This window comes from Canis aureus, chromosome 3 (assembly GCF_053574225.1).
Source record: "Canis aureus isolate CA01 chromosome 3, VMU_Caureus_v.1.0, whole genome shotgun sequence".
Taxonomy (NCBI): Eukaryota; Metazoa; Chordata; class Mammalia; order Carnivora; family Canidae; genus Canis; species Canis aureus.
In genome coordinates this window covers 36039986-36065558 of record NC_135613.1, presented here as the reverse complement: position 1 = coordinate 36065558, position 25573 = coordinate 36039986, and the positions used below count along the sequence as shown (strand labels likewise).

General features: G+C 45.0%; 1 protein-coding gene across 2 annotated transcripts in view; it reads left to right on the top strand.

Annotated features, from left to right (window-relative positions):
- The window catches only part of PLPP3 (phospholipid phosphatase 3), an 81911-nt gene that overhangs the window by 31499 nt on the left and 24839 nt on the right, over positions 1 to 25573 (top strand). For both annotated transcript variants that reach the window (XM_077891915.1, XM_077891914.1), the window contains exons 2-4: positions 9861 to 10018; positions 24115 to 24395; positions 24844 to 24901. In XM_077891915.1, the coding sequence (XP_077748041.1) occupies positions 9861 to 10018; positions 24115 to 24395; positions 24844 to 24901 (497 nt within the window). The remainder of the gene's footprint in view (positions 1 to 9860; positions 10019 to 24114; positions 24396 to 24843; positions 24902 to 25573) is intronic.

Sequence of the window (25573 nt, the reverse complement as noted above, 5' to 3'; positions counted from 1 at the left end):
CAGTCAAGCCGGCTGATTGGCATCATGTGAATAGCTGGAGAGTAGATTTTCAGAGTGGGAGGGCAGAGAACTAACCTTGGTTAAATCCCGGCCCTGTGATAGGTCATCCCCGCAGCTCATCAAAGTGGATATTTGGTGTCCTCTTTATCAAGGGGAGGCGCTCTGAGAAGTTAAGCTGATGGTTGCATAGATGTTAAGTGGCAAAACTGGTTTTCAAACCCAGATCAAAGTTGCCTTCTTGAGATTTGTGCTCTTCCTCTGCCTGGGAGCTTTCCCCTGGGCAGCGGTTCCCCAGAGGATCGCAGGAAGTGGGTCAGGGCTGTGCCGAAATGGATCTCTTAGCCCTTGGGACAGCTGAAGCACTGAGCAGCAGCCTGCTCAGCTACCTGGGGGGGCCCTACAAAGGACTTGCCGATGGTTTCACTACATGAAAAAGATTGGGAAACTGAGAATTCAGAGTCTCAGCAGTCATCCAGCCCAACAGTGCCCGTCTGAGACTTGAAACTGGCTAGGTGCCCTGTAATAGTTCCTCATGGTTTTGTCTGCTCTTTGTGAGACGTGTGGTGGTGCGTTGCTTTGGGGTATTGTGTTAGGAAAACAGGAGTTGAGGGGATCCCTGGGTGGCTCAGCAGTTTAGCGCCTGCCTTTGGCCCAAGGCCTGATCCTGGAGTCCCAGCATCAAGTCCCACATAGGGCTCCCTCCATGGAGCCTACCTCTCCCTCTGCCTCTCTCTCTCTCTCTCTGTGTCTCTCTGAGCCACGTTGTCTGGATTTTAGTTTGTTTCCTGTATACATTTATCCAATATCCATTTGTGGGGCACCCACTTAGTCCTAGGAATTACTCTTTGTGCTGGACACCCAGATATGTATAAAATATGGACCCTTTTCTGAAGAGACTATCAGTTAGTGTAGAGGACTTACAGAAAAAGGTATATACAGTGCTAGGGTATGATGGATAAGTCCTTGGATTTATAGTTGAACACAGGTAGGCTTAAGGTTAAAACAAATATATATACTCATGCATATACACATGTCCCATGAGGCCATTACCTACAACAGAGGACATTGTTGAAGCAAGAGTTAGTTATTTCTATTTTGATGGGTTCATCCAAGGATTTCCGTATTTTCTAGAGCAGTGGTGAAAAAAGCAAAATGTCTACAGGGGCCAGGTAGGTAACATAAATGATGGAAGCACACCAGGCATAGGAAAATCAACAGTACATGCTCAGTGACAGTGAAAACTGACCTGCAGCCTGGAGGTCAGGGTGATGACAGGGAATGGTGCAGAACGCATGTAGCCACAGTTTGTACTGCCTGCATTGCCAAATAGCGTTAGAACCGGTTCAAGAACCGGAAATCTAGATGCTATGTGAGATCCCCTGTCATTAAATGGTAACAACCAATGTTAAGAACTATAAGCAGTGGATGGCCAAATAGAACATCTTTGTGGGCTAGGTTGTGTGTGAGCGTTTGGCCTTTGACCTAGATCGGCCCATGTAGCTCAGTAGGTTATCTTGGGGTGCCCTGGTGGCCTTGGACTGTGTACCAGCATGATTTTGTTCTCACAGCATCTCCAATAACGTTCCAGCTCTTCATTTTTGGCACCGCGTCTGGCTCCAGTCTTGCCTTTTGACTATCTTGAACTTTGGCCTTCCCTGGTATCTGATGTCCTGCCCGTCCACGTGTTGTTTATTTTACCGCCATGTGAATGTGGTGTTTGTGTACACCTGGGCGGCATAGCTTGGGTGGACCATGTACGCTGACGGATGTATGTTTAACTCTTTGGGAAAATGAAAAGAAAAAATTGTTCCCCCTTACACACTTACCTCCCATCAGCCTTATATGATCTTTTGACAATGCATGGTAGGATTCCTGCCATGATATTTCTTTTCTACGCAGGGTGCCAGGTCCTGCTAACCACTGTTGAAGCCCCTTCTATTTATACAATCCCAAGAAGTCCCTCGAATTATAGGATTTTATGAGCGTGCTTCCCCCATGGGATCAGATTGCATTTGGGAAGGAGTTGGCAGGCCTCAGCTGCTTGAGTGAGCTTTTGACTGAACTCTCATCACATCTTATACCTGCTTAAAAGCTTTCAGTGGCTTCCTGTCACATACAGGAGCAGGAGCTAATATTTACGGAGCCAGGCAATTGGGTATTTTATAAACTGTGTCTCACTCACAATCAACTCTGTACCTTGGGAATTACTGTACAAAGTCCTGTTGTACGTTGATGAAACTCAGAGAGGTAAGGTGACTTGCCTAAGGTCATACAGTAAGCGTGGCAGGTGATAGAAGTAGGACATATAATCCTATCTCCCTGATGCTGAAGTTCATGGATAAGTCAAAAAAAGTAACTCTGCCAGAGTGGCTAACATGGCTCAGTGAGTCCTTTGTAGGAGATATTTATGTCTTGAAAGACAGATAGGAGTTTGCCAGTGGTACTTCAATCTAGATATTAAGACATTCCATGGAGTTGTTAGGAAAATTGAATGTGATTCTTTACGTAAGAGCTATAAAACCCAATGCAACATTGGGATTCTTGCTGCGTCCTAGCTTTGGGCTGCCGTATTGGAAATAAACAACATTTGGGACATCAGGGAGACTGAGGCAGGAGAGTAGCTGGATCTATATAAATCCATCTCAACATCTAAGGAGGAACCTTGCTTTTTATCCTTGTTCAAGGTCCGCGTACACTTTTCCCAGAGCTAATATCTGCATAGACCTGGTTGCTGCGTGTACTTAGCAAGAAAGCCTAACTGGCATCATCTCTGAATGAACTTCAAGGTTCTCAGTATTCTATTATCTATCCTGGTTACACTGCTCTTAGCAGCAGCAGTGATAGATCATCTCTCTGACTCTCTCTTCTTGGGCCGTATACTAATTATTTTAGAGGATTGTTTTGAAAGTTACATCATTTGATGTATCCAGAGCTCCTGGCACCTACATAGTAGGTACCCAATACAAATTTGCTTATCCTTATTTAAAAGAGAGGTCAAGGGGATGCCTGGGTGGCTCAGTGGTTGGGCATCTTTGGCTCAGGTCATGATCCTGGGGTCCTGGGATCAAGTCTTGCATCACGCTCCCTGCGTGGAGCCTGCTTCTCCCTCTGCCTGGGTCTCTGCCTCTCTGCGTGTCTCATGAATAAATGAATAAAATCTTTTTAAAAAAATTAAAAAAAAAAAAAGAGGTCAAAAGAGGAAGGTAGGTGACCCAGTCTGACTTGAGGTAGAGGAATTGTAAGTCCTATTAGCTCTGTAGTTGTGTATTACTAGACATATCATGGCTACAAAAGAGGGCTGGGGCTCTCTTCGTGGAAGGTCTGAATCATGTGCAGTTGGCTGGTTTGTTCTTTAGTCCCTGGTGGATCTGACAGCCCTTTCAAAATCCAACTGGAAAGGCCAAAAACGGGCGGGACCTAGAGTTTTAAGGTGGCCCATGCTATTTTGGAGAGTAAAATGTTTTCTCTTTAAGCACTTTCAAGTAAGAAAGGCCATCCAAAGTTCTTTCCTACACCCACGATTAGACTAAAGACAGGTGTCCCTTTGTCATGGAACCTGAGACTTTCCAAAGTTGAGAAACTCAGAAACAGTGCAGTATCTTGATATTGTGTGTCCCCAGCACCCAATAGTGCCCTGTACTCACGAACTGTCCCTACATGTTTGTGAATTGCACTCAAGGCCCAGGAGACCCAGGCACCAGGACTAGATCTGCCACTGATTTCTTCCGCCACGGAGTTGCTTTCTATGCTGACAACCTTCTTTTTGTAAAGAAGGGACCTCGACTTTCTAGTTTTGAAGAATGAGCATTTGTCAAAGAAAAACCCCTAGACCCCGAATATTGCCTGTTCACAGCAGCCAACAGCAAGTGTTTTTCATGGCAGCCCGTTTCAAAGGTGGGAAACGCCTTCATAGTAAACTTAGTTTTGTCTCTTCTGGATTGTATCCAGTATAAAAATCTGGACAAATATCGTAAACCAAAGAAAGTTTGCACACTTCTAAGACCAGTAGCAATTAATTACTTTAAATAGAAACCCTGTCACTTACAAGCAACATAAATATTTGTGTTTTGAACCTCTAAGTAGTAGTTGGGTTGACCATTCTGGCCTTAAATGATTTAAAAAAAAAAAGCAGTTGGTCATATTTTAACAGGGAATACATTTATAAAGAAAGGGAGGGTCAGGTCATGGAGTAAGAAAACATGAACCAAAAGACAGACAGACCTAGGTTCAAGTCCCAGTGACCAACTGACTCATGTGAGAACCTTGGACACATTACAAAACTTCTGGCCTCGGCTATCCGTTGGATACAAATGAAAATAAGAACGTGGAAGTTCAGATACATTAATTCCTAATTGGACTCTGAGTTTGAAATCAGAAGCCCCATGCCTTCCATCTGTATTTCTAACATCTGGTCCGTATTGGCACCATTTGCCAGCTTTGTGCTTTGGGTGAGCTGCTTCAAAACTTTCTGAGCCTCAGTCTGTCATTTGTAAAATGAGCAGAACAGTAGAGTCTGTACTGTAGGTAAGATGTCTAAAGTCCTGTTGTGGGGTTCTGCTCGCTGCCTGATTGGAGCAGTGAGTCTGTGCTTGAGACCCACACACGTTTTCTGCACCCACTGTTCTTCTGTGGGTAGGTGTGTAGGCTTTCTGCAGATATTCATTTATTTATTACTCTCACAGATTCTGGACTCTGCTTATTTTAAGGTAACTACAGATTGGATGAAGTAGAAAGCTGGACAACTCTGGGAAAGACGCTTGAAGGACTTGGTGTAGAGGAGCCATGAGCAGCCCCTCCCTGATGCTCTGCGTTGGGTCCTGCCAAAGCACGAAAATTTCTTATTCAGTCTCCCACCCCAGCTCTTTCCCTGACGCACACCACGGGCTCTCTAAAAAGCACTTTGAGAGCAGGAGGCTGTATTTAATTTTGTGCAAATGTGAAGCTGTGGCTGAAAGGAGCAAGGCTCTGGGGCTGGGTCACTTTGGTAACACTTCCCACATGACTTTATCAATGGGTGGGCCACAAAAACTTATCCTGTGTTTTTTTACACCCCACCCCCCAAACCACCCAACCTGCTCGAGTGTTAGTTTTTCAAAGCCCAAGGAGTTTCAAAGGCCCGAACCCAACACAGGGGCCTTTCTTCATGCTTTGATTTTCTGCCCATTAAGTGTTTGTCATTGAGTTCGTATTTCGCCTCCTCTGCAGCTTACACATCCCAAGAGGTCCCTGCAGGTATAGGAAGTTAATTGATCCTTGATTAAAAGAAGGAGAAATTCTTTGAGTTGGGGTCTAGAATCACCAGATGATATGTACACACACACACACACACACACACACACACACACATATTTTTTGGTTCTGCTTTGTAAGAAGCTGGTAATGCACCTTTCATTAGAGATAAATCTAAAGTCTAGGATATTGGCTTCAGAGTGTTGGTTAAATTAGATACTGAGCACATGTGTGCAATGTGGTGAATATTCAGTGAATAATCACCTGTGCTATTGCCTGGACTGTTCCGTATAAAGCATCTTCTTCAAAGGCCATGACATTTGCTGAGCTGTAACTAATTTATCAATACTCATACAGGCTTCCTGCTCTGTTTTAAGTGACTTGCTCAACTTTAGAAAGCACCCGAAAGTCCGAGTGGCTCCAGTAAGTCACTTTTAATCCCTCAGAATCTTAGGGTGCCTGAATGTGCTCGTTGTTATGACTGTTCTCCTAGCAGCCCTTGGACCACTTGGAGGTTGGGACTTCCCTCGGCACAGTGGCCCAGTCAGTCCTGAGAACATAATAGACATGTGGGTTTGTCAGACGGCAGACATTTCTGTGGGGGATTCCTTAGCACAGTTTGGGCACGTAATGGTCGTTTGGTAAATGTTAGCTGCTATTGGGACGCCTGGGTGGCTCAGTGATTGAGCGCCTGCCTTCGGCTCAGGTCATGATCCTGGGGTCCTGGGATTGAATCCTGCATCAGGTCCCTTGCTCAGCAGGGAGCCTGCTTCTCCCTCTGCCTGTGTCTCTGCCTCTCTCTCTCTCTCTGTGTCTCTCATGAATAAATAAATACAAATCTTCTAAAAAATGTTAGCTACTGTTGTTGTCTGTGTTAGCTTCCCCTTTCTTCCTTTCATCGTCTACTTACATGTCTCTTCTAGCTTTATAAGCCAAATTAAAAATCATATTCTGGTAGTGGCCATTGGTTTTGTTGACTGCTTTATTGAAATCCTGAAACTACACTGAGTCTCTTGAGTGTACTTGGTCCCTGGACCCCGGAAACCTCTTACTCATGTAAGGGTTCCCTCCAGCCTCCCATCCCACCCTCTGTGGGCCATCTTTAGTGTTCCCTATGCTCTATACATATGTCAGTCCTCATGTTTAGAAATATTTTAGTGCACTTGTTTTTGTAATTTTCTTAAAATACCATGAGCCTGTTGAGGACAGTTACTGTGATGTTGTCACCTGTAGATTCCCAGGCACTCGCACTGAAAATTTTCTTGAAATGAAGTGATCAGGGACCATGGTGGTTGGTAATAAAGATGGTGCCAGGTTGGAGATCCCACTCTGGAAAAAAAACAGCTTCTTTCCTGTGCCCTGGAGAGGCAAGGCATGGTGCTCTGTCTCTTGAGGACTAGCTGTCCTGTTGAGAAAATGCTCACGCTTTTCCAACCAACTGAAGGGAATATGAGGTTACTCTCTTCTGGAGCAAAGTCAAGCCTAGACTGGCATCCCCCCCAATCATACCACAAGTTTGTAGGGGAGACAGAAAAAGCCATTGGGTTTTCCAAATGCTATCTCCATGCCTTTCAAGCAAATAAACAGAACATAATTCAGATCCAACCTCTTGTCTGTTTGTGGTCATCATCCATATAATCAGAACCGGAAACTCCCCAAGCCTTAGGCAAAGGAGGAAAAGAAAGGATTTGGATTGCTCCCAGATTAAGAGAGGGCAAAGAAACAGAATAAACAGATTTTCTTTACTAGCCTTCTCTGTGGGATTGTCCCCACCCCCTTCATCCTTTTAACATTTATTGAGTGTCCATAGTATGTGCCAGACTCCGTGTTGATGTGACCCAGTGCTATTGCTTGATTTCTTTTAACTAAGCAACTTCCTGTACTCATTTTCTCCCATTACACCTTCCCCTACTAGACTATAAGCTCCCTGAGGGCATGGTTTATGCCATCTTTGTATTCCTTGTACTTTATGTATGTAGTGAAGACTGCATAAATGTTTGTTGAATAAATGAATAGATTAATGTAGCAGCGTATCACATCGTCCCAGCAGTCCCCAAGCTAGGTCTCCTTCTTCCCATTGCACAGGTGAGAAGGGCGTTTTGGAGATGGCAAATAACTTGCTCAAGTAGCAGGGAACAGAATCGAGATCATTAACCCAGTTCTGTCTAACTCCACAGCTCTTTTATATGTGTTTTATTGTCCTTAGAAACATATGTTTTACAGGCCTATCATGTGAACACTATTAAAAATAGAAGCTGGGGCCTAAGAGTGTAGCACAAATGTAAGGCACTTGGGGTCTGTTCCCTTCCTGAGTTTATTAGCAACGCTTTGGCTCCCAGGCACCACGGAGGCTGTGGCCAGGCTCAGGCATGGAGCTCCACGTTTTATCACGACGTGTGGAACTTTAAAAGCGGACTATTAATATCATACTCCTGGCTTCTCGGCTACTTTCCATAGCCAACTTGGCCACATTTCAAAATGTTGAGTGGGAGAACGAAGATGGTTCGGGCTCATAGGATATTTTCTCTCTCCCAGTCCCCTCGCCCAAAGATCAGCTGACTACTCTTGTCCTTTCTACCCCACCACGTTTACACACTGCCTCCCCTTGCCCACTCCATTCCTTTGCAGAGACAGTCTCAAGAGCTAATGGTTCCTGCCTTCCAGGGCCCCTCTGTGTTTACTTTGAGAAGGTCAGGCACAATGCTGTGGTGTGTTGCTGTTTCTTTCTTTTCAAAGCACCAGTATGAATTTGATAAAGTAAATTGTTGTTCTAGCAGGAAGCAGTTAGGGGTCACAAAATAAATAACCGTAGAATTCAAATAAATCCAAAGAATAAAACCAAATAAATCCATGTGTGTATGCACAGTGATACATAAATACACTTTTTTAGAAAGTGAGCATTTTTATCGCTGCTGGTCTGGACCAAAGTAATTGAAAAATTGTGGAGTTCATGGTACTTTTTTTTTTTTTTTTTTTTGGAGGTAGGCTGGGCCTTCGAGCAACATGACGGGAATTTAATTCTTTTTTGAAAAACATGAAAATGGAATTTTATCTTTTAAACAACCGCTTATCTTGGGATTTTTCAGCAAATGCAATTCACAGTTGGATGAAACCAATTTGCAAAGTTCAATTAGGGGATTCGAGCATTTGAGCATAACCTAATAGACTCTGAATGAGCTAAATATTCTCTTTAGTCTCTGTTCTCTTCACTTGAAGATGAATGAGGCCTGCTTAAATGATGATTTAACAGGACCTCTTCAGGTTGTTGGAAGACTCAACTCAAAAATGGCTATAAAGCATCTTCCACATTGCTGGTGGCTGTTACGTTAATGCTGGCTGTTAATAAGATAGTTTCCATGATCTTCCCTGGTCCTAACATTTGATGGCCCACCTTTTACTTTGTGCAGTGGCATTGCGGCTCAGTGTTGACCTTGGGTGGCAAGGGGAAGAAGAAGAGGTCTTCCAGTCTGAGAGGAGACTGTGATCCAAGACAGAGTCCCTGTGCACTGTTTCCTTGGAAGCGGTGTGCAGGAGGGCAGCAGACTGTGAGTCGGGAGAGGGGGAGGTCCAGGCCCTGGGGAACTCCAGAGGTCATACTTAGGGACTTTATCTCGTCTTGCACAGTGGGGAGTCGTTGACGAGGCCTAAGCAAGGCAGGGACGTGCTCTCGGTCAGGAAGTGAACTGGTTGATACGTGTGTGAGGCAATGAAGGCCAGGAGACTGATGTGGAGGCTGTTGGCAGTGACCAGGCAAGAGATATTGTAGGCCTTCGCTTTTTGCCTCAGCCTTAGGAGGAGCTTTTCCTGGCAGGTGATGGAATCCATTTGCCATGACCTTTAAGAGAATGGCATCTGAGCTAGCCCTGATAAACCAGCAGCAGCTGCCTGGTGCTCCCAGATGCCCTTGGGCTCTGCTCCAGGGCTACAGGCAGCAGGGCCCCACTCAGCTGCCTAGCCTTGTTAGGGACCCTTTGTGGAAGAAAAAGGTTGAAAAGGGCACCACTGAGCAGCTATGATGTGCCAGGCTGCATCATGCTAGAAGTTGTATGGTTCTCCTCTCCTTGTCCCCATGACTCATTTGTGAGGAAACTGAGGCTCCGGAAGCTGGAATTAGAACATTGCTAGGAAGTGGTGGATCTGAGATTCAAATTCAGGTTATCTGACTCCCGGGCCCTTCCCTGCTCCAAGCAACGGAGCCTTAGGATGAGCTTCTCCAAGGGGGTGGTGGTGATAACTAACACACTTGGAGAACCAGACATCATTAGACCTGAGGCTCTGTGGATAATTATTACAAATTAGGCTTATGTTTCAGCAAGGGGTGTGGCACAGTGGGAAGGCTCCTGGCCTGGCTCTTCCATTGTCCCCCTCGGCGTTCCTGGACAAGACTAGAGGATCATGCTGTGCTCCTATTGGGGGTGACCAGGAAGGACCAGGCATCGGGCATGCATGTACTGAGCGCTCTCTGTGGCCCAAAAGTCGCTACAAATGCACAGAATTACTGTCACTGTCAATGCTATTATTTGGGAGTGGTCTTTGCTGTCCATCAGTACTGCCTCCTTTTATTGATCTTTTCCCTTTGTCTCCCCTTTTTTTTTTCTTCGTGGTCCATGTGGCGGTTCCATCCTGAGCAGCTGGCTTGCCCTTCCTCATCATTGAGACAAGCACCATCAAGCCTTACCACCGAGGGTTTTATTGCAATGATGAGAGCATCAAGTATCCCCTGAAAATCGGTGAGACGATAAACGATGCCGTGCTCTGTGCTGTGGGGATTGTCATCGCCATCCTCGCGGTAAGCATCCGGGCTGCCTTGCTCAACCTGGCTCAGCGCCCCTGGATCGTATTTCAGAATATCCAAGCCAGCACAGGTTGGCAGATCAAGTAGAATTTGATTAATGCTGTTTATTTCATGTGGTTAGTATTATTACTAAAAGCGTTTTCAAATAATATACATGTATACACTGTAAGTATAATCTATATATGCACGTCTATACTAAGAGTATTATGAAAGTACGTGAAGCACCTCTCTAACATACTTTGTATATGTGATCCTCACGACCATCTGGTGAATTCTAGATACTATTCTTACCTTTCTTCTACAAATTAAGAAACTGAGGTCTGCGGAGCAGCAGAGTTAGTATTTGAACCCAGCTGCCCCTTTCCCCAGAGTCTCAGCTCTGAGCCATGAGGCTGAGCCCCAGAGGAGAGAGAGTTGCCATCAGGTGTCACAGGCATTTTCTGGGCTGTCTTCACACCATGGTGTGCTGCTATAACAGCACATGCCACTAGTATTCTCTGGCATATCATTCACTTCTCACATCCAGGGGCTGTGGTGGCAAAGTGAAAATAAAATGGGACTTGGAATCGAGACCGAGGTTCTAGACCTGGCACTCCACTGACAAGCTGTACATCCTTCAAACCAGGGATGACCATCTTGCTTCACAGTATTGAAATGAAGAGTAAAAGAGGTCATGAATATTGAAATTCTTTGCAAACTCCCAGTTGCTGAACAGGTTACTCAGGTGCAAGTATAAACATACAGATCTTCCCTTAAAGGAAAAGTCCTCACTGAGGATGCAAAAATGTGCCACAGACTTTGAGACAAAGTTCAGAGTTATTTTGAGCAATGGTCGCCTCGTGGAAAATGGGGTATGGCCCACTTGGGCTTTACTTGGAATGTCAGCACTCTGTTTTAGATGTGTCCACGTGGGGCAGCGGGGTTGGGGGAGAGAGTAGCTGATGGGAATCCAGTCTTGTAATTTGTGAGTTCTGCATTTTCACAGCTGTCCATTCTACACCTCCAGAATTTTCTGTTTGTTCTCTGCCCTTGAACTCCAGCCACGTGGGCATAAGGGATAGGCGTCATGTCCACCAAGATCATAAATTCTTTCTCTTAGATCCTTGAGTCATGTTTGTATTAGCCAGAACCTAGAAGCTTATCTTTGGCCTATATTAGAAGCCAAGAAGGAAGGAAGCTGAAGTTAAGAATACTACATGCAAGTTAAGTGCTAGTACCCTCATTATACAAATGGAAAACCAGAAGCTCAAGGGGGTTAAATGATATGCTCAAAGTCTACAGCAAGTAAAAACAGGGGCTCGAGCCTAGCTTATTCCTAGCTTATTTCAAAGCCCTCTTTTCCATTTTGCAGACTTGATTTCAAATTGAGAGTGGCTGTCCTATCCAAATTAACTGCTCAAGGTTTTGGCAGTTGGCTACTCTTGCCTATTCTGGATCAGATGCAAGCTGCTGATGGTACTGAACCACATTTCATGAAATTTTTCTTTTGACTTCCCCACTCTGGGGGTGGGTTGTAAACTCTGAGACCCCTCTTTGTTTTTTAATAACATCGTAAACCAGGCACACAATCAACAGTTTGAAATTGGGAAGGGGGATGGGGCCTAGTAGAATTCTTTCCAACCTTTAAAATGAAAACAGTCCATTTGGCAACTCTAGGAGTTTCTTAAAGGTGGACTGAGGATCTTTGTGTTCAGAAACTGAGAGATATAAAATCTAATTTTACTATTTGCTCCAAATTGACAGTGTGGGGCTGAGTGCTCCAGGAAGAATGGCTTTCCATGGAAAAGAAGTTTGTAATGGAAGGCAAATAGTTGTACAGTAACTTGTACTAAGGTTTGAACAGGTGTTTTTGACACTTGGAGGATCAGTTCATTGAGTGCTTCTAGGAAGCTGACTATAACTCAGGAGTGGTTATAAAAATAGCATAGGGACAGGGATGTCACGTGCCCTTTGCTCTCTCTACTTGCAATTAATATGGGCTTGCCTGGCATAGCGCAGTGGAGAGGGACCGTTCAGAGGCAGTGGCACCCTCAGCCACGTGAACCGAGTGAATCACAGCTCTTTCCAGCCCTTAGTTTCCTCGTCTGTGTTTGAATTCACTCATGGGGATTGCTCTGAGAATCAAATGCCATTACTTGTGGGAACAAGCTTTGTAGCACTGGGCTAAGTGGACATAGGGTGCTAAAGAAACTTCTGAGAGCTGTGCTTCTGGCCTGTTCTTCCTTCCTCAAGCAAAACTCCTGATCAGCAGCTCATTCCTTGCTGTTGGCCAAGACCAGCCCCTTCTTCCTCTTGAAATGCTAGCATTTCTGAGAAAAATCTGCTTTGAGGGGTTTAGTTTGGCTGGCTTTTCTCCTCATGTCATGTTGGTGTTTTAATTAAAATGCTCCTTGACCTCTCAGGTTTCCTTGAAATAGTCATGTGCCGTGGCCTTGGTTATAGGATGAGCCACAGCATTGCTTCCTTATCCCATACAATGTCAGCAAAATAGGTTTGGATAGTGCTTTCCTATAGTTCCAAAAAAAAAAAAAAAAAAAAAGAGAGAGAGAGAGAGAGAAAGAAAGAAAGAGAAGAGAAAGGAAGGAAAAGAAGAAAAGAAAAGAAAGAAAGGAAAGAAAGAAAGAAAAGAAAAGAAAAAAGAAAGAAAAGAAAAGAAAGAAAGAAAAGCAGGCAAGAAAATACCAAAATAATCGTGTCCTTTGTTAGGTGCCCCTATGTGCCATAGAAGCCTATGAACCACATTCAAGCATTTCACCCTTGCAGAAACCCCAACAGTTAGGTAATCTTAAAGGTCTCGGTGTAGCATGGAGGTTGAAGGTAGAAACCCTGGAGCATATCTGAACTCCTGCTGTGGAATGTGTAGCAAGTTAATGAGCCCCATTGAGCTTCAGCAGGCTCATGTGTTAAATGGAGATGATATATGTAAAGTAACCCAGCACTTGGCACTTACAGTATACTCAATGAATGTTCACTGTTTTCATCATAAATGATAAGTAAACAGTCAAAAAGCGGTGAAATGACTTTGCCAAGACCTCATGTCTAATTAAAATTGAATCAGGAAAGGAGCTCCAGCTTTGGGACCCATCCTATCTCCCACTCTTTTCTTCTAGTTAGTTAAGTAAAATCCAGATCTCTTGACTCTCACTCCAGTGCTCTTTGCAAGAGGACTTCATGTCCAGATCCAGCAACCCCTGCATTTTGACTGGAGGCACGTGTGAGATGTGGGCTCATAATGAGCTCTGCTTACCCACTTACCTGCCGTCAAATATTAGAGTACTCATGGAAATAAGCAGAAGCAGAGGCCTCAGAGGAAAAATGAGTAATTCACTGTAGTGTACTCAATTCTGGAAAAGCTATATACGGCCTAAATTAAACAACAACAACACATTTCCCACTTTCCCATTATGACTGGTCATAGAGCCTGGCTGGCTCCATCCAGGATCTGCTTCTGATCAGAGGGCGTGAATGACAGGGAGGGTGGAGGGGGCTCCCGGGCTGGAAATCTAATCATCCTGCTACTTGCTGCTCAGGCCTTCTCCTGCCGACCTCAAGTTTGTTTAAAACAACAAGCGAAGCCTTGCCCGATGTGGATACCCTTGCTCTGGTTTGAGCGTCCCCACAACAAAGGAGTGGGGTGCTGGGGCCGTTTAGAGTGTGATGTGGATATGCAGATCATCAGAAGTTATGGAGAAAGCAGACACCTTTCTATGGCAGGAGATATGGAAAAATCTAGTCGTTTTGACTTCTTTTTCAGCTGTATCTCAGATTCTGGAATTATAGCATAATAGGAATTCTTTCCAAATCCACAAAGCAGTGGTTCCTATCCTGCCTTGTAAAGGTTTAATGACTCTAGCAGCAGTGAGATTAGGAGCAAAACCAGTAAAGTATCACCCCCTACCTAGCCTCCACTCACTTTGCCTTATACTGGACTGTGAAGAGTATTATGGGCGAAGATTTTAATATGGAAAAAATGTGTATTATTCATTTCAAATAAACATGGGCTCAGTGCTTGCCTTGGTCAGCCCCTGAAAGTGGTTTATATAGATTCTTAATATCTAGGAGTTGAAGTGTGGATGAGTTATGGGTGCATCCCCTTCTCCCTCTGGCCATATAAGTTCTACTTCTCAAAGATCTGTTGAATGTAACTTCATAATAAATATTCCTAACTAGAGAAGAAGCTCAGGCTTCGGCATCATCTGGTTCAGGTTCATGTCCCTAACTTTTGTGCTCATTCATTGCCCCACCCCTTGGAAAAGAACCGTACCTTTTCTGTTAATTGGTGACAGGAGCTCACAAACCCTGTAGGCTTTTTTTCTAGAGGTCATGTCAAGTGACATTATGTGTGTCATCGGCAAGAATCATCCTTTTCATTTCCCTCGTGTCCTACAGTCAACAAAGTCTGCGTCATGTGCACATTCCCTGACTTGCACCTGGTGGTGATTCTGGGAGGTGGATTGTTATAGCTAAGGCAATAGGATCAAGGATATTAAGTGACTTTCCCATAACTAATTAGTGGCAGGGCCAGACGAGGGGTCTTCTAATTCAAAGGCAAGGCTTTTCTTTTTTCTTTCTTTCTTTCTTTTTTTTTTTTTCCCCCTCAATAATGGCACCACTTTTGCCTTGTAAAGCCTTCCTGCCTGCCTTTCACAATGACTTATCAAGCACCTCTGAGGTAGCAGGTGCTGGGGACCCGATGGTACACCTCTGTCCTAGTTTCATCTCAAGCAGACAAATAGTACCTTCCATACTTCTGTCCTGGCAACATGATCTGTGTCCGGCTCTTGTCTCCCCAGTCAGATAACAGGTTCCTAGAAGGCTGAGACCAGGCTTTTCCTCTTGCCCGTGGTAGGTATTAAATAAACCCCAGCAGACCTCTCTCTCTCCAGGAAACATTCCTTGGTTGCTTCCTCCCCTACCTTCCGAAGGGCCCTACCTTCCCTGGGCCCACCTCTGACTTTGCAGTTACTGTGTGGAACTGCCCTGTTTTTTTTTTTTTTTTTTTTTTTTTGCTTATCTGTTTTTTAGTTACTCCGTGAGCTGCAGCAGGGCCGGGGACCTGTCTGGTCTGATTTTGAATTGCGAGTGCAAGGCACAGACTGGGGTGCTCAATATGTATTTGTAAGAATCACAAGCCATACAGTTTGGGCAGAAAATCAAAAGCGTTAGGCCAGGAGATGTCAGAGGACCTACGCGGCAGGGAAACGTATCCCATTTGCTTCCCTAAGATCTTAAATAGGGTCCATGGTGCACATGGGACCATGCTGTGTAGCACACGCAGATTTCTTGCTGGAGAGACAAGAAGAGCTTAATACCTCCAAGGCTTGTTTATTCAGGATCGGGCTTCAGTGTGCCCACATCTGGACTTCATTACTTCCTCCTCAACCCCCCCGGCCCCAGCCCCCTTTATCTGAGAGAGCACTGCCAAGAAAACAAGGTTCCCCAAGATTACCTCCTCATTAAAGGTTAGGCCAGTTTTCAACTCTGAAAAAAAGTGAAGTGGAGCTGGCCCAGTGGTGCCTTGGTAGGAGACCCCGTCCCCCAGTTTACAATCCACTACATCTGTGCAATTACCAGGACCACCCACGGAGAGGGGCCACATGAATCCTTCAACTGTGCCGTTCCCTGATCAAATGGCCACAGAGTTCTTCTGAGACCTTCTTATCCCCGAGGGGATGGAGGGAGGGGGCATCTATTTGCCATTTTAAAACACAGGCTTTGGGATTAGGATCTAGGTCACACACACACACACACACACACACACACACACACACACACACAAAGACATCCAGCCCCTGGGAGAAGAAAGAGCTGCAGCAGTTCCTCTCAGTTCTATGTAGCTCTAAGGGCTTAATGACTACTTGGAAAATGTATCCAGTATGAAAATGGTTCTTACTTTATCCGTTTTAAGTGATAATGCTCTGGAGGCTGAGAAATCCATTCTGTGAGTCAGTGTATATTAGGGGATGGAGTAGAGAATCTGATTACATTTACAAGCTATCTAATGGGGTGGGAGGAGGCTAATGCCTTATCTTAAATCCTCTTTAATAATTGGATGAGGTAGGTATTATTTACCTTGTTTTACAAATGAGAGAGGGTGCGGAGGCTTATGAGGGAGAAGTGGTTAGTGCAAGGTTACTGTGTGGTGAATGTGAGGGAGCAGGAGTTAAAACCCAGGGCTCTCGGGCTTCAAAGCCCAGTGCTTGAACTGACATGTGTTGAAGGCCTGTTCGGTGCTAGGTGCTATGCAGAGTGCTCTTTATTTCATGAGCTATAAAGACTTGTAGTTTCTGGGCTTCTTTGGAGAACTCAGCGTATGGAGGAGCACAAAACATTTAGGCCACTGGGCAGATGACCGGCAAGGATCCTAAGATCGGCAGTGTGCAGTAGTGTTTTGCATGAAGTGGGTTTTGCAGAAGGCAGTAGCTTGCTGTAGGTGGCTGCTTGGTGAGGCCTCCTTTAGAACAAGCAGACATTGTGGTAGATTCCTCAGCCTACAGCTGGTATAGAAGACACAAGTACTACCCTGGGAGCTGATGGTCTAAATACAAGAATGACTAATTATTCTCAGGCAGACTGAGAAGTTGGTCAGAGAACATGAGGGGAGCCAGAGCTGAGAGCTTCAAGGACAAAATAGGCCAAAGGCAGCAGACGGGATGAGATATAAATAAAGTGCTGCTGTGGGAATTCAGAAGACCACTGAAGTTTTATTTTCATTGGTGAAGATTTCATCATTATTGCCATTGTCATCATTCATCAAGTACTAGTCCAGTTAATTATCACAATGGCCCTGGAGCTCTTGGTACTGGCATCATCCCCTCTTTACACATAAGGGAACTGAGAGTTACAGCACTCAGTCATCCAAGACCCATAAGTTAAAAGAGCCAGAACTTTAACCCCGTCCACGAGTTGACACTAGGAGTCTATATTGAAGGGCGCATAGGACTTTTATCTCATCGGATAGCCTGGCTTTCCAGGCAGAAGGGGTTGCTTCAGGGATGAGAGGCTGAAACAATGGAGTGTTTTCAGGAAATGTAAAGCAAACCTGTTTGGCTGGAGAAAGAGAGTATCAGGAAGTAGATAGAGATAAGGGAGAAAAAGATCACACTGAGATCCTGAAATTCCTTGACTGGTGACGAATTTTTACCCAAATTAATTGGCTAGAGATTGGTGAAAGTATGTGAAGCCAGCTTCATCAATTTTGCAGCCAGGGTGAGGATGAGGCCTGAATCTTGGTAGGGATAATTCAAGGGGATATGATGGGGAGAGATGGATGACAGATAGCTTGTGGAAGTAGGATGACCAGAATTAGATGACGGTGGGATAAGGAGGCGAGGAAATCTATAGGGTCATGTCCTTACAGCTCTATGGTGGTGACTTGAACAGAGATGAAGGGAAGAGCAGTGAGGTTTGAGACAGAAGTTGGAAGGAGTATGGTCTGAGACTGGGTTAGGTTGACATGCTAGTGTCACTGGTTGATAGCTAGTTGGGAAACTTGGCAGAAGATGGGAAGATGACTGATTGGAATAAGGGGTAAGTTGAAATGAGAGAGAGAGAGAGAGCGAGAAAGAGAGAGAGAGATGCCCCATTCTGAGAAGATGGGTGGTCATCTTCACAGAGGTAATAATTCAGACTGTTGAAGCAGCAGAGATCACACCAGAAAGGCAAGACTTCATCCCCAGTAAGACTCACATTTATCTTGGTAGAACTCTGAAGGGGGTCCACTGGAAGGAGAAAGGTGTTTGAGAAATAGGAAGAAAAGCACAGTGATGTGATATTCAGGCAGTTTAGGGAACTCAGTGTCAAGAGTAAGAGATGGGCAGCAGGCAGTACTGCAGAAAATACATTGAGGAGACCCTTGCACAGACAGACAGAGCTAGTCCTCTAGGAGTCCTGTGGCTGCGAGTCCTTGATGTTTGGGGAAATAATGATGTTTCATGCTTCAGACTGCCTTCTTCATAAAGCTTATGGGCTTTAGGCAGCTACCACCACTCATTTCAGCCATGAGTGAAATGGTTCTCTCTAGCCTCTTTGCTGCCTATATTCTCGATATTGGAGTTTTGACTTACCCACAGAGCCAGGAACTCCACTGGTGGCCTTGGATAGAGCTCTGTCCTCATGGCCTCTCCCAGTCTGCAAGGCACTGATCTCCTGCCAAGAGGCTGAAGACAACCAAGCGGGACAAGCAGCAAAGATTAAATTTCTCATCAATTATTTCTAGTCACTAAAGATACTGCATTCTCTTGTCCTAGATGGACCATCCAGCTTCAAAGAAAATATACTCTGTCTCCATCCTTAGAAGCAGGACCCAGATACATTACATTTTTCCTTTTGCTTGGGACTGAGAAAAATGATTCCCCCTCCTTTATTGTCCATCATCCAGTGTGTGTTGGCTGAATCTATTCTGGACAGCAAGAAGTTCATTAGTCCGCATAAATGGAGATGCAGAAGAACAGCTTGGCACCAGGATCTGAGGTGTGCAAATGCCTGCCAAGAATATGCCACCTTACCAGGTGCTCTAGGAGCATCTGTCTCACTGGCCTCACAGATCCTGCTGCCTGTTAGGACTTCTAAGAGAGAGCCGGCTTGATGCTGTGGGACAGGGTACAAGAAGCAGAACAAAGTCCAGGCTGCCAGGACAGCCCTGCCTTCACCGAATTTCTGACCAAGGATGGTTCTCTGGCCTTCCTCATACTTAACCTAGAAAGCGTGATAATAATTTCGTAATTCATAGGGCATTTTAAGAAGCAGATAATGTAATGGATGTGAAAATGAGTTGTAAGGTGTAAAGCACTACACAGATATTATTCAAGCAGATCAGAAAATAGGGAAGTTTGTCCTTCCAACTCTTCAAACTCAGCAGTCTCTAAAAGGGATTGTTGGGACACTGTGCAAAAGTCTTAACTTTTCTTGGGATAATTTATATAAAGAGCGGAACGTGACAAATGACACACAGTACAGGAGGCTTTCCTTGGCTGCCTGGGGTTTAGACTTCTTTCCTGTTTGTTCCCCTGATAAAAGGATCCTGTAGATGAAATGGTCAAAACTACTCTATCCATACACATATTTTCTCATTCTACTCTGGAGGGGTGGTACTTCCAAACTCTTCAATTTGTAATGTTCTTTTCCAAGGAGCTTTTGGGAGGATCTTAGAAAAGATATTTTCTACAAACAGGTGTTAATTTTCTCTTTCCTCTTCTCTAAGGGAAAGAGGGGGAAAAAACTAACTTTTGGAGGGCTCTGCTTCTAGGTGCCAGGCATGGGACATATCACCTGTGGTATCCTTGGCGATCCTACCAGGGAGATGTCATTAATCTTGCTTTTATAGATGGGGAGACCTAAGGCCAGAGAGGTGAAGTCCCTTGACTAAGGAAAGAGATGGGGTTCAGACTGAGGTTTATCTGGCTCCAAAGTCAGTGCCTCTTTGACCACCCTGTCCTCCCTCCTTTCCAAAAAGTCAATGTTCTCCAAAGTTCCTCTGCGGAACACATTGGTATTTGTGAACATGTGTGCAGTGGAGCTCTTTTACGCCAGAAAGGATAGACAGAGAGGAGCTGTCCTGGAGCTGGGGACAAACTGTTACCGTTCTCAGGCAGGGAATGATCTCTTTCTGTCCCCTTGTAGCTTAATTGCAATGCTTTCCTGCTTTATTAGTTTCCAGGTTCTGTGCCAAGTGCTTTAAAAGGCAGGTAGGGGAGAAGTCTCCTCTGCTGCCTGGCAGCTTGCCATTCCCCTCCGAATCTGCTGCTTGCTGCTTCAGAAAGGGATCAACATTGAAGGCATTCTTCTGGGCATATCACAACCTTGCTGACTGAAGCAGAAATGAGGGCTCCAGGGGCTGGAGTCGGGGGTGGGGACCGAGCCTTTGTAGGGGGAGGGAAGAGCTTATTTTATTACCTAGGAATAAAAACATTGTGAGTAATGAATAAGGTCCGAAAGCAGTAAATCTGGAACTCCAGAGTTAGGTGTGTAGCATGTCAGAGAACAATTTAAGCCTTCGCCTCTTCGGCAGAGGTGAGGTATTCGGACTGCCTGTCCCAGCCCGAATTTCATTCAATGGTCTTTTAAGGGTTAGGATTACAAGAAGCCAAGTCCGGCTGGTTCATAATGATGATTTATGGCTGTGTTGTCGACTCCCCGACCCTTCTGTATGAGGGGATAGAGAAAATACATAATTTGTTGCTCATTAACTGCAAGATCTGTCAGGGCTGCCCCAGAAGCCATGTGGTCCTGGAGTCATGTGTCTGCTAAATGGCTTCAGCCTGGCCCTGTCCTTGAAAATATGCATTTGCTATTCTGGGGTGGAAATCGTTTTTAATAATGATAGAAGTACGGCTGATCCCCAACTTCTGGTGGTTTGACAGATTTTTCGACTTTAGGGTGGTGCACAAGCAATACACATTCAGTAGAAGTCATAGTTTGATTTTGAATTTTGATTTTTTTTTCCCCTGGGCTAACGATGTGCAGTATAGTGCTTTCTCGTGATGCTGGGCAACAGCAGCAGTGAGCCACGGCTGCCAGTCAAGCCCTGTGATGACGAGGGTAGACAGCCCATATGCTTACACCATTCTGTACCCGTGCAACCATTCTCACCTCCGGTGCGTAGTCAATAAATTACATGAGCTCTTCTACAATTACTTGTAAAATAGGCTTTGTGGCCATTGATGGTGCCCAACTGTAGGCTAACATAGGTGTGCTGAGCATGTATAAGGTAGGCTAGGCGAAGCTATGATGTTCAGTAGTAGGTCAGGTGTATTCGATGCATTTTTGACTTAACGATATTTTCCACTTAGGATGCGTTTATCAGGAGGTAACACCATCGTAAGCCAGGGAAGATCTTTAACAAAAAATTCTGTCCATGTAGTCTGTTGTGAGGCTTAAGAGTCAGCATATCTGGGCTCTACTATTAGCTCTGTCGCTTAGCAGCCTCAGCTCCTTAGGCAAGTACCTATCCCTCGGTGCCTTACCATCCTCAGCTGTACAGTGGGTATCGGTTCTTCATAGAGTCACAGGTCGAATGGAACTGTAAAGTATGAAAGAAATGTACAAGGTTGCTGCTCTTAATAGCTTTGTTATTAGGAATTTGAGGTGCCATGAAATGCCTCCTTTACCGCTTTCGCCTTTTGTGAGAGGAGGAGGCATTTTAACTGGCAGTTTGCTGTGTGCATGCCTGTGGGACTGAAACCGAAGTTTTAGGATGAAGGGATGTTAGGGCTGTAAAGGAGCCCTTGAGTTGTAACCAAATCCTTTCTCCCTAAGGTGGCTGGAGCCCAGAGGTGACTCGCCTGAGATTAATCAGTAAATTCATGTATGAGATGCTGATTTGCAGTGAAAAGCCACGTGTTCTTTTTCAGCATCAAATAGGAAGTCAGGCTTAAGCCAAGCCAGTATAGAGTTTCTTAATTTGTGGCAGTGGTGTGGTTCGAGGATCTCAGGAACCATCCAAGGGCAGGGACGGTGCATGGGACCTTGGTTCTGCCCCATGCCCTTGGCATCATCTCAGAGGAAGTACTTTCCTCTGCTATTGCCATTACCTTTGCTTGGTTGGAAGGCTAGTGGTGGAGGTAGCGCAGGAGAGTTGAAAATAAATGTCATTGTAATTATGTAGTGATAAATGAAGGAGCCTAGCACCCTCATTTTGTAGATGGAGACACTGGCTTATCTCAAATTCACTCAATGAGTAGGGACTTGAACCCTGGCCACTGACACCTCAGTGAGTGTTCCTTGCCTTGCATCCAAAGCCATGCGAGTATGATTTATAAATAAAGAAGAAAGGGCATGATGGTGGTAGTGAACATCTGGAAGCTGTTAGCCTGTAAGGTTACACAGGGTAAGAGTATAAACAGGTTCAAAGGGGAATTAGACCAGGAATGGTAGGAAAGAATGCTGGGTGGGGAGCTAGAACACCTGGGTGCAGTCTTTCGTTGCGAGTTAATTTGGACCTCAGTTTCTTCCATGTATAATGGACCCTTTCATTTCTGACTCGCTATGCTTCTCAAGTTTTAATCTCTGCAACATGTTATCGGAGGACTTTTGGTAATATTTAGGGGATATTTCCAGTTTTGTAATAAAACAACGAGAAGACTATGGTCCTGCTCCCTTTCATTCCCTCATTCAGCCAGTGTGCCGTAGTCTCTGAGCACGTCTGCCAGGTAAGGTATTAATCCTGCTCTTCCAGAGGAGAGCTAAGCCAGGAGTTTGCACTGCACTGACCTCTGACCATCCCTCTCTAGTGGAGAATCACAATCAGCGTGATCTGGGAACCAAAGTGTAGCAACTTAGAAATAATCAAGTCTTTATAAACACAGAATCGCTGCACAAACAGTAGCAGGGCCGGTGGCTCTTCTCACTGCCACACCTGCTGGCCCCTGGGCCCAGCTGGCATCTCCCTTCCACCTGGCCATCCCAGCCACCCCTCAGAGTTAGGAGCCCTTGAGAATTTGAATCAGACCCCATGCCTTGACCCCTTCCCCAGCTGAAAAAAAAAGTAATGGGAGACTTTGAAAAGGAGTGCCAGATATGTCAGTCTATTGCTTCCCTTGTGGTTGTGAACATGCTCTGTGCTCCCTGAAAGAGCAAGTGTGGCTCATCGTCCTGCCCTGTGAGGAGCTGTTAAAGGAGCTTTGTGTCGCGTGATAAGTTGAACGTGGCTATCCCTGGACTGTGGTTACAGTCAGGAAGTGGCCGGGGCTGTGCTGTGGAGTTAAGACCAGAGCAGCCGGCTGTGTAGTTGGGCATGACCAAAGCGGAATCGGTCCTCTGCTGTGTAGGTATCACAGGCATTTGCCTTACGGAGGACAAGTAGGGCTCCCGTTCTTAATGTAAAACAAGGGCAGTTTGTGTTGAGCTGCTTCCCCTGGCTGAGCTTTAGCCATACTTCTCTCATGGTCGTTGTCAGGATTTCATGAAATAAAGCCCACGGGACACCACCTGGGATGCAGTGGGTAATCAGTAACTGGTGGCTTTTCTTTTCCCAGGAGTGAGAAACCTCCCCTAAGTGTTAGGAGTGAACACCTTGGGCTGGAGGAAGGGTAGGAAAGCCCGAGACTCACTGGCTGTCCTTTAGGATAGAGGAGATGGGAGATGATGCCCACAGACTTGGAAAGTTGCACACTGGAGGGCATTGTGCTAAAAGTTCTGTGGTTTGTAGGCTAGTGTCCTCATCACAGCATTTTTCTAAGAAAGAAAATGAAAGAATCACTTTCTATGACCCAGGCCATTTCCCATCCATGTTACCAGATTTAAGCCAATGACTCCGCAGGGGGTGCAGCCCCCTTTTGTGGAGAAGGAAATAAGCTTGGAGAGCTTGTCATGGCTGAGGGACACCGGGCAGGTGGCAGAGCTGGGACTAAAACCCAAGACATAGTCTTAGGCATTCAGCCTCCTAGAGAAACCCCCACCATGGCTCAGTATTAACACAAGGCTGGTGATCCCTGACTCTGAAGCCCAGAACCCTGAGATTGGCTCAGATCCTCTGACGTCCTGGCCATACTTACCCATGTCCTTGATTGAACGTTCATCTAATATTTTTCTGTATCTGGATTTTTTTTAAGATTTTATTTATTTTTTCATGAGAGACAGAGAGAGAGGCAGAGACACAGGCAGAGGGAGAAGCAGGCTCCATGCAGGGAGCCCGATGTGGGACTTGATCCTGGGACTCCAGGATCACACCCTGGGCCGAAAGCAGATGCCCAACCACTGAGCAACCCAGGTGTCCCTCTATATCTGGATCTTTATTTGTCTCTTTCTTTGTTTAAAAAAAATACGTTGAACTATTATATAGAATATTTATATATATTTTTAACATTATATATATTTGCAAACAAATATATTTGATTGTATATTTTTGTTGTTACAAAGGTACTATTTGGCCATGTGGGACTTTTTTAAAAAGGAAAAAATGACCATGTTAGCCCTCTGATGTTTCCTCCCATGACTATTTCTGTCCGTATATTTTTCAAATAGAAAATTGAGATTTTCTAGATTACAGTGTGCATTTACATATGAGAACATTCCCTTATGTCGTCGCTAAATATCCTTTACAACATCCGTTCTGATGGATACTCCTAATTCCTATGTGGGTTTCTTTTCAGATCATCACTGGGGAGTTCTATCGTATATACTACCTGAAGGAGAAGTCCCGGTCAACGATTCAGAATCCCTACGTGGCGGCCCTCTATAAGCAGGTGGGCTGCTTCCTCTTTGGCTGTGCCATCAGCCAGTCCTTCACAGACATTGCCAAAGTTTCCATAGGGCGCCTGCGTCCTCACTTCTTGAATGTCTGCAACCCTGATTTCAGCCAGATCAACTGCTCCGAGGGCTACATCCAAAACTACAAATGCAGAGGTGATGACAGCAAAGTCCAGGAGGCCAGGTGAGTCACCACCTGCTGTGGCCGTAGTGTGCACAGCTTTGACGCAGGCAGTTCAGAGAGCATTTACTTTATGAGGCACCTACTATACAAGGTAACAGGCTCAGTAATAGGCTTTGGTTTCAAGGGGTGAATAAGACATAGCCCCTATTCTTAAGGAACTTGGGATCAAATGATTTAGATACATAGATAAATAAACAATCATGGTTGAACACCAGTAAGTCCGTCCGTCCGTCCATCCATCCATCCATCCATCCATTCTTTTGCTTACTCATGCATCCATCGGTGGCTGCTATGTTCTAGACATCGTGTCCAAAGCACTACCAAAGATGTAAAACCAAACAAGATAGTGCTGCTCTCAAGGTCACAGTCTAGGGAGGAAAGACAGACAGGCAGACATGTATCAGGGATGTGAATATGGCCCTTTCATGGCCCTCTCTTGCTCTTGCAGGAAATCCTTCTTCTCTGGCCACGCCTCCTTCTCCATGTACACTATGCTGTATTTGGTGGTAAGTACCTTCCTTCTGATTCCAGTGGAGTACAGCGTCCAGCCCCACCTTACATCTCTTCTGTGCAGAGAGCACTCAGTATGGTTAGGGATAGACTTCATTGTGAAATCCTTGAAAGAGAAGTTAGCTAGAAAAATTAGGTTCTGTTTTGAGCACTGCCATGGCGTCAGTAGAAGTTATTTTACTTTCTAGGTTTTTTCCCCCATTTTTCAAATAAAACTAATATTTATCATGGCTGTTTGATAAGGGTCGTGTACCCATTTTTGAAATTATAAACTGATGAAGACACTCGTATCACGTTTTAGGGTAACAAGTACTGTTACCTGAACATCCATTTAACTCCGTTGACCCTTACAGGCACCCTAGGTTATAAGTAATATTATCTCTTCTGTGGGAAAGGATTACTAAGTAAGGCTTAGAGGATTTAAGCGAACTGTCAGAATTTACACAGATACTGGCACGATGGCTCAAATCCAAGGCCTGTCATCAGATTTCTTGTGGTGTCACCATGCCAGTCCCAGTCCTTCTCCATCCCCTACTGAGGTTAAGGCTTTAAAAATTATTATTATCTGACTACATAGAGTAATTTCAAGTTTTATAGAATAATTCTACCTCCATGGGCACACGTGATCTCATAATAACATGGTGAAGTACGAGATGTGTATCCCTGCT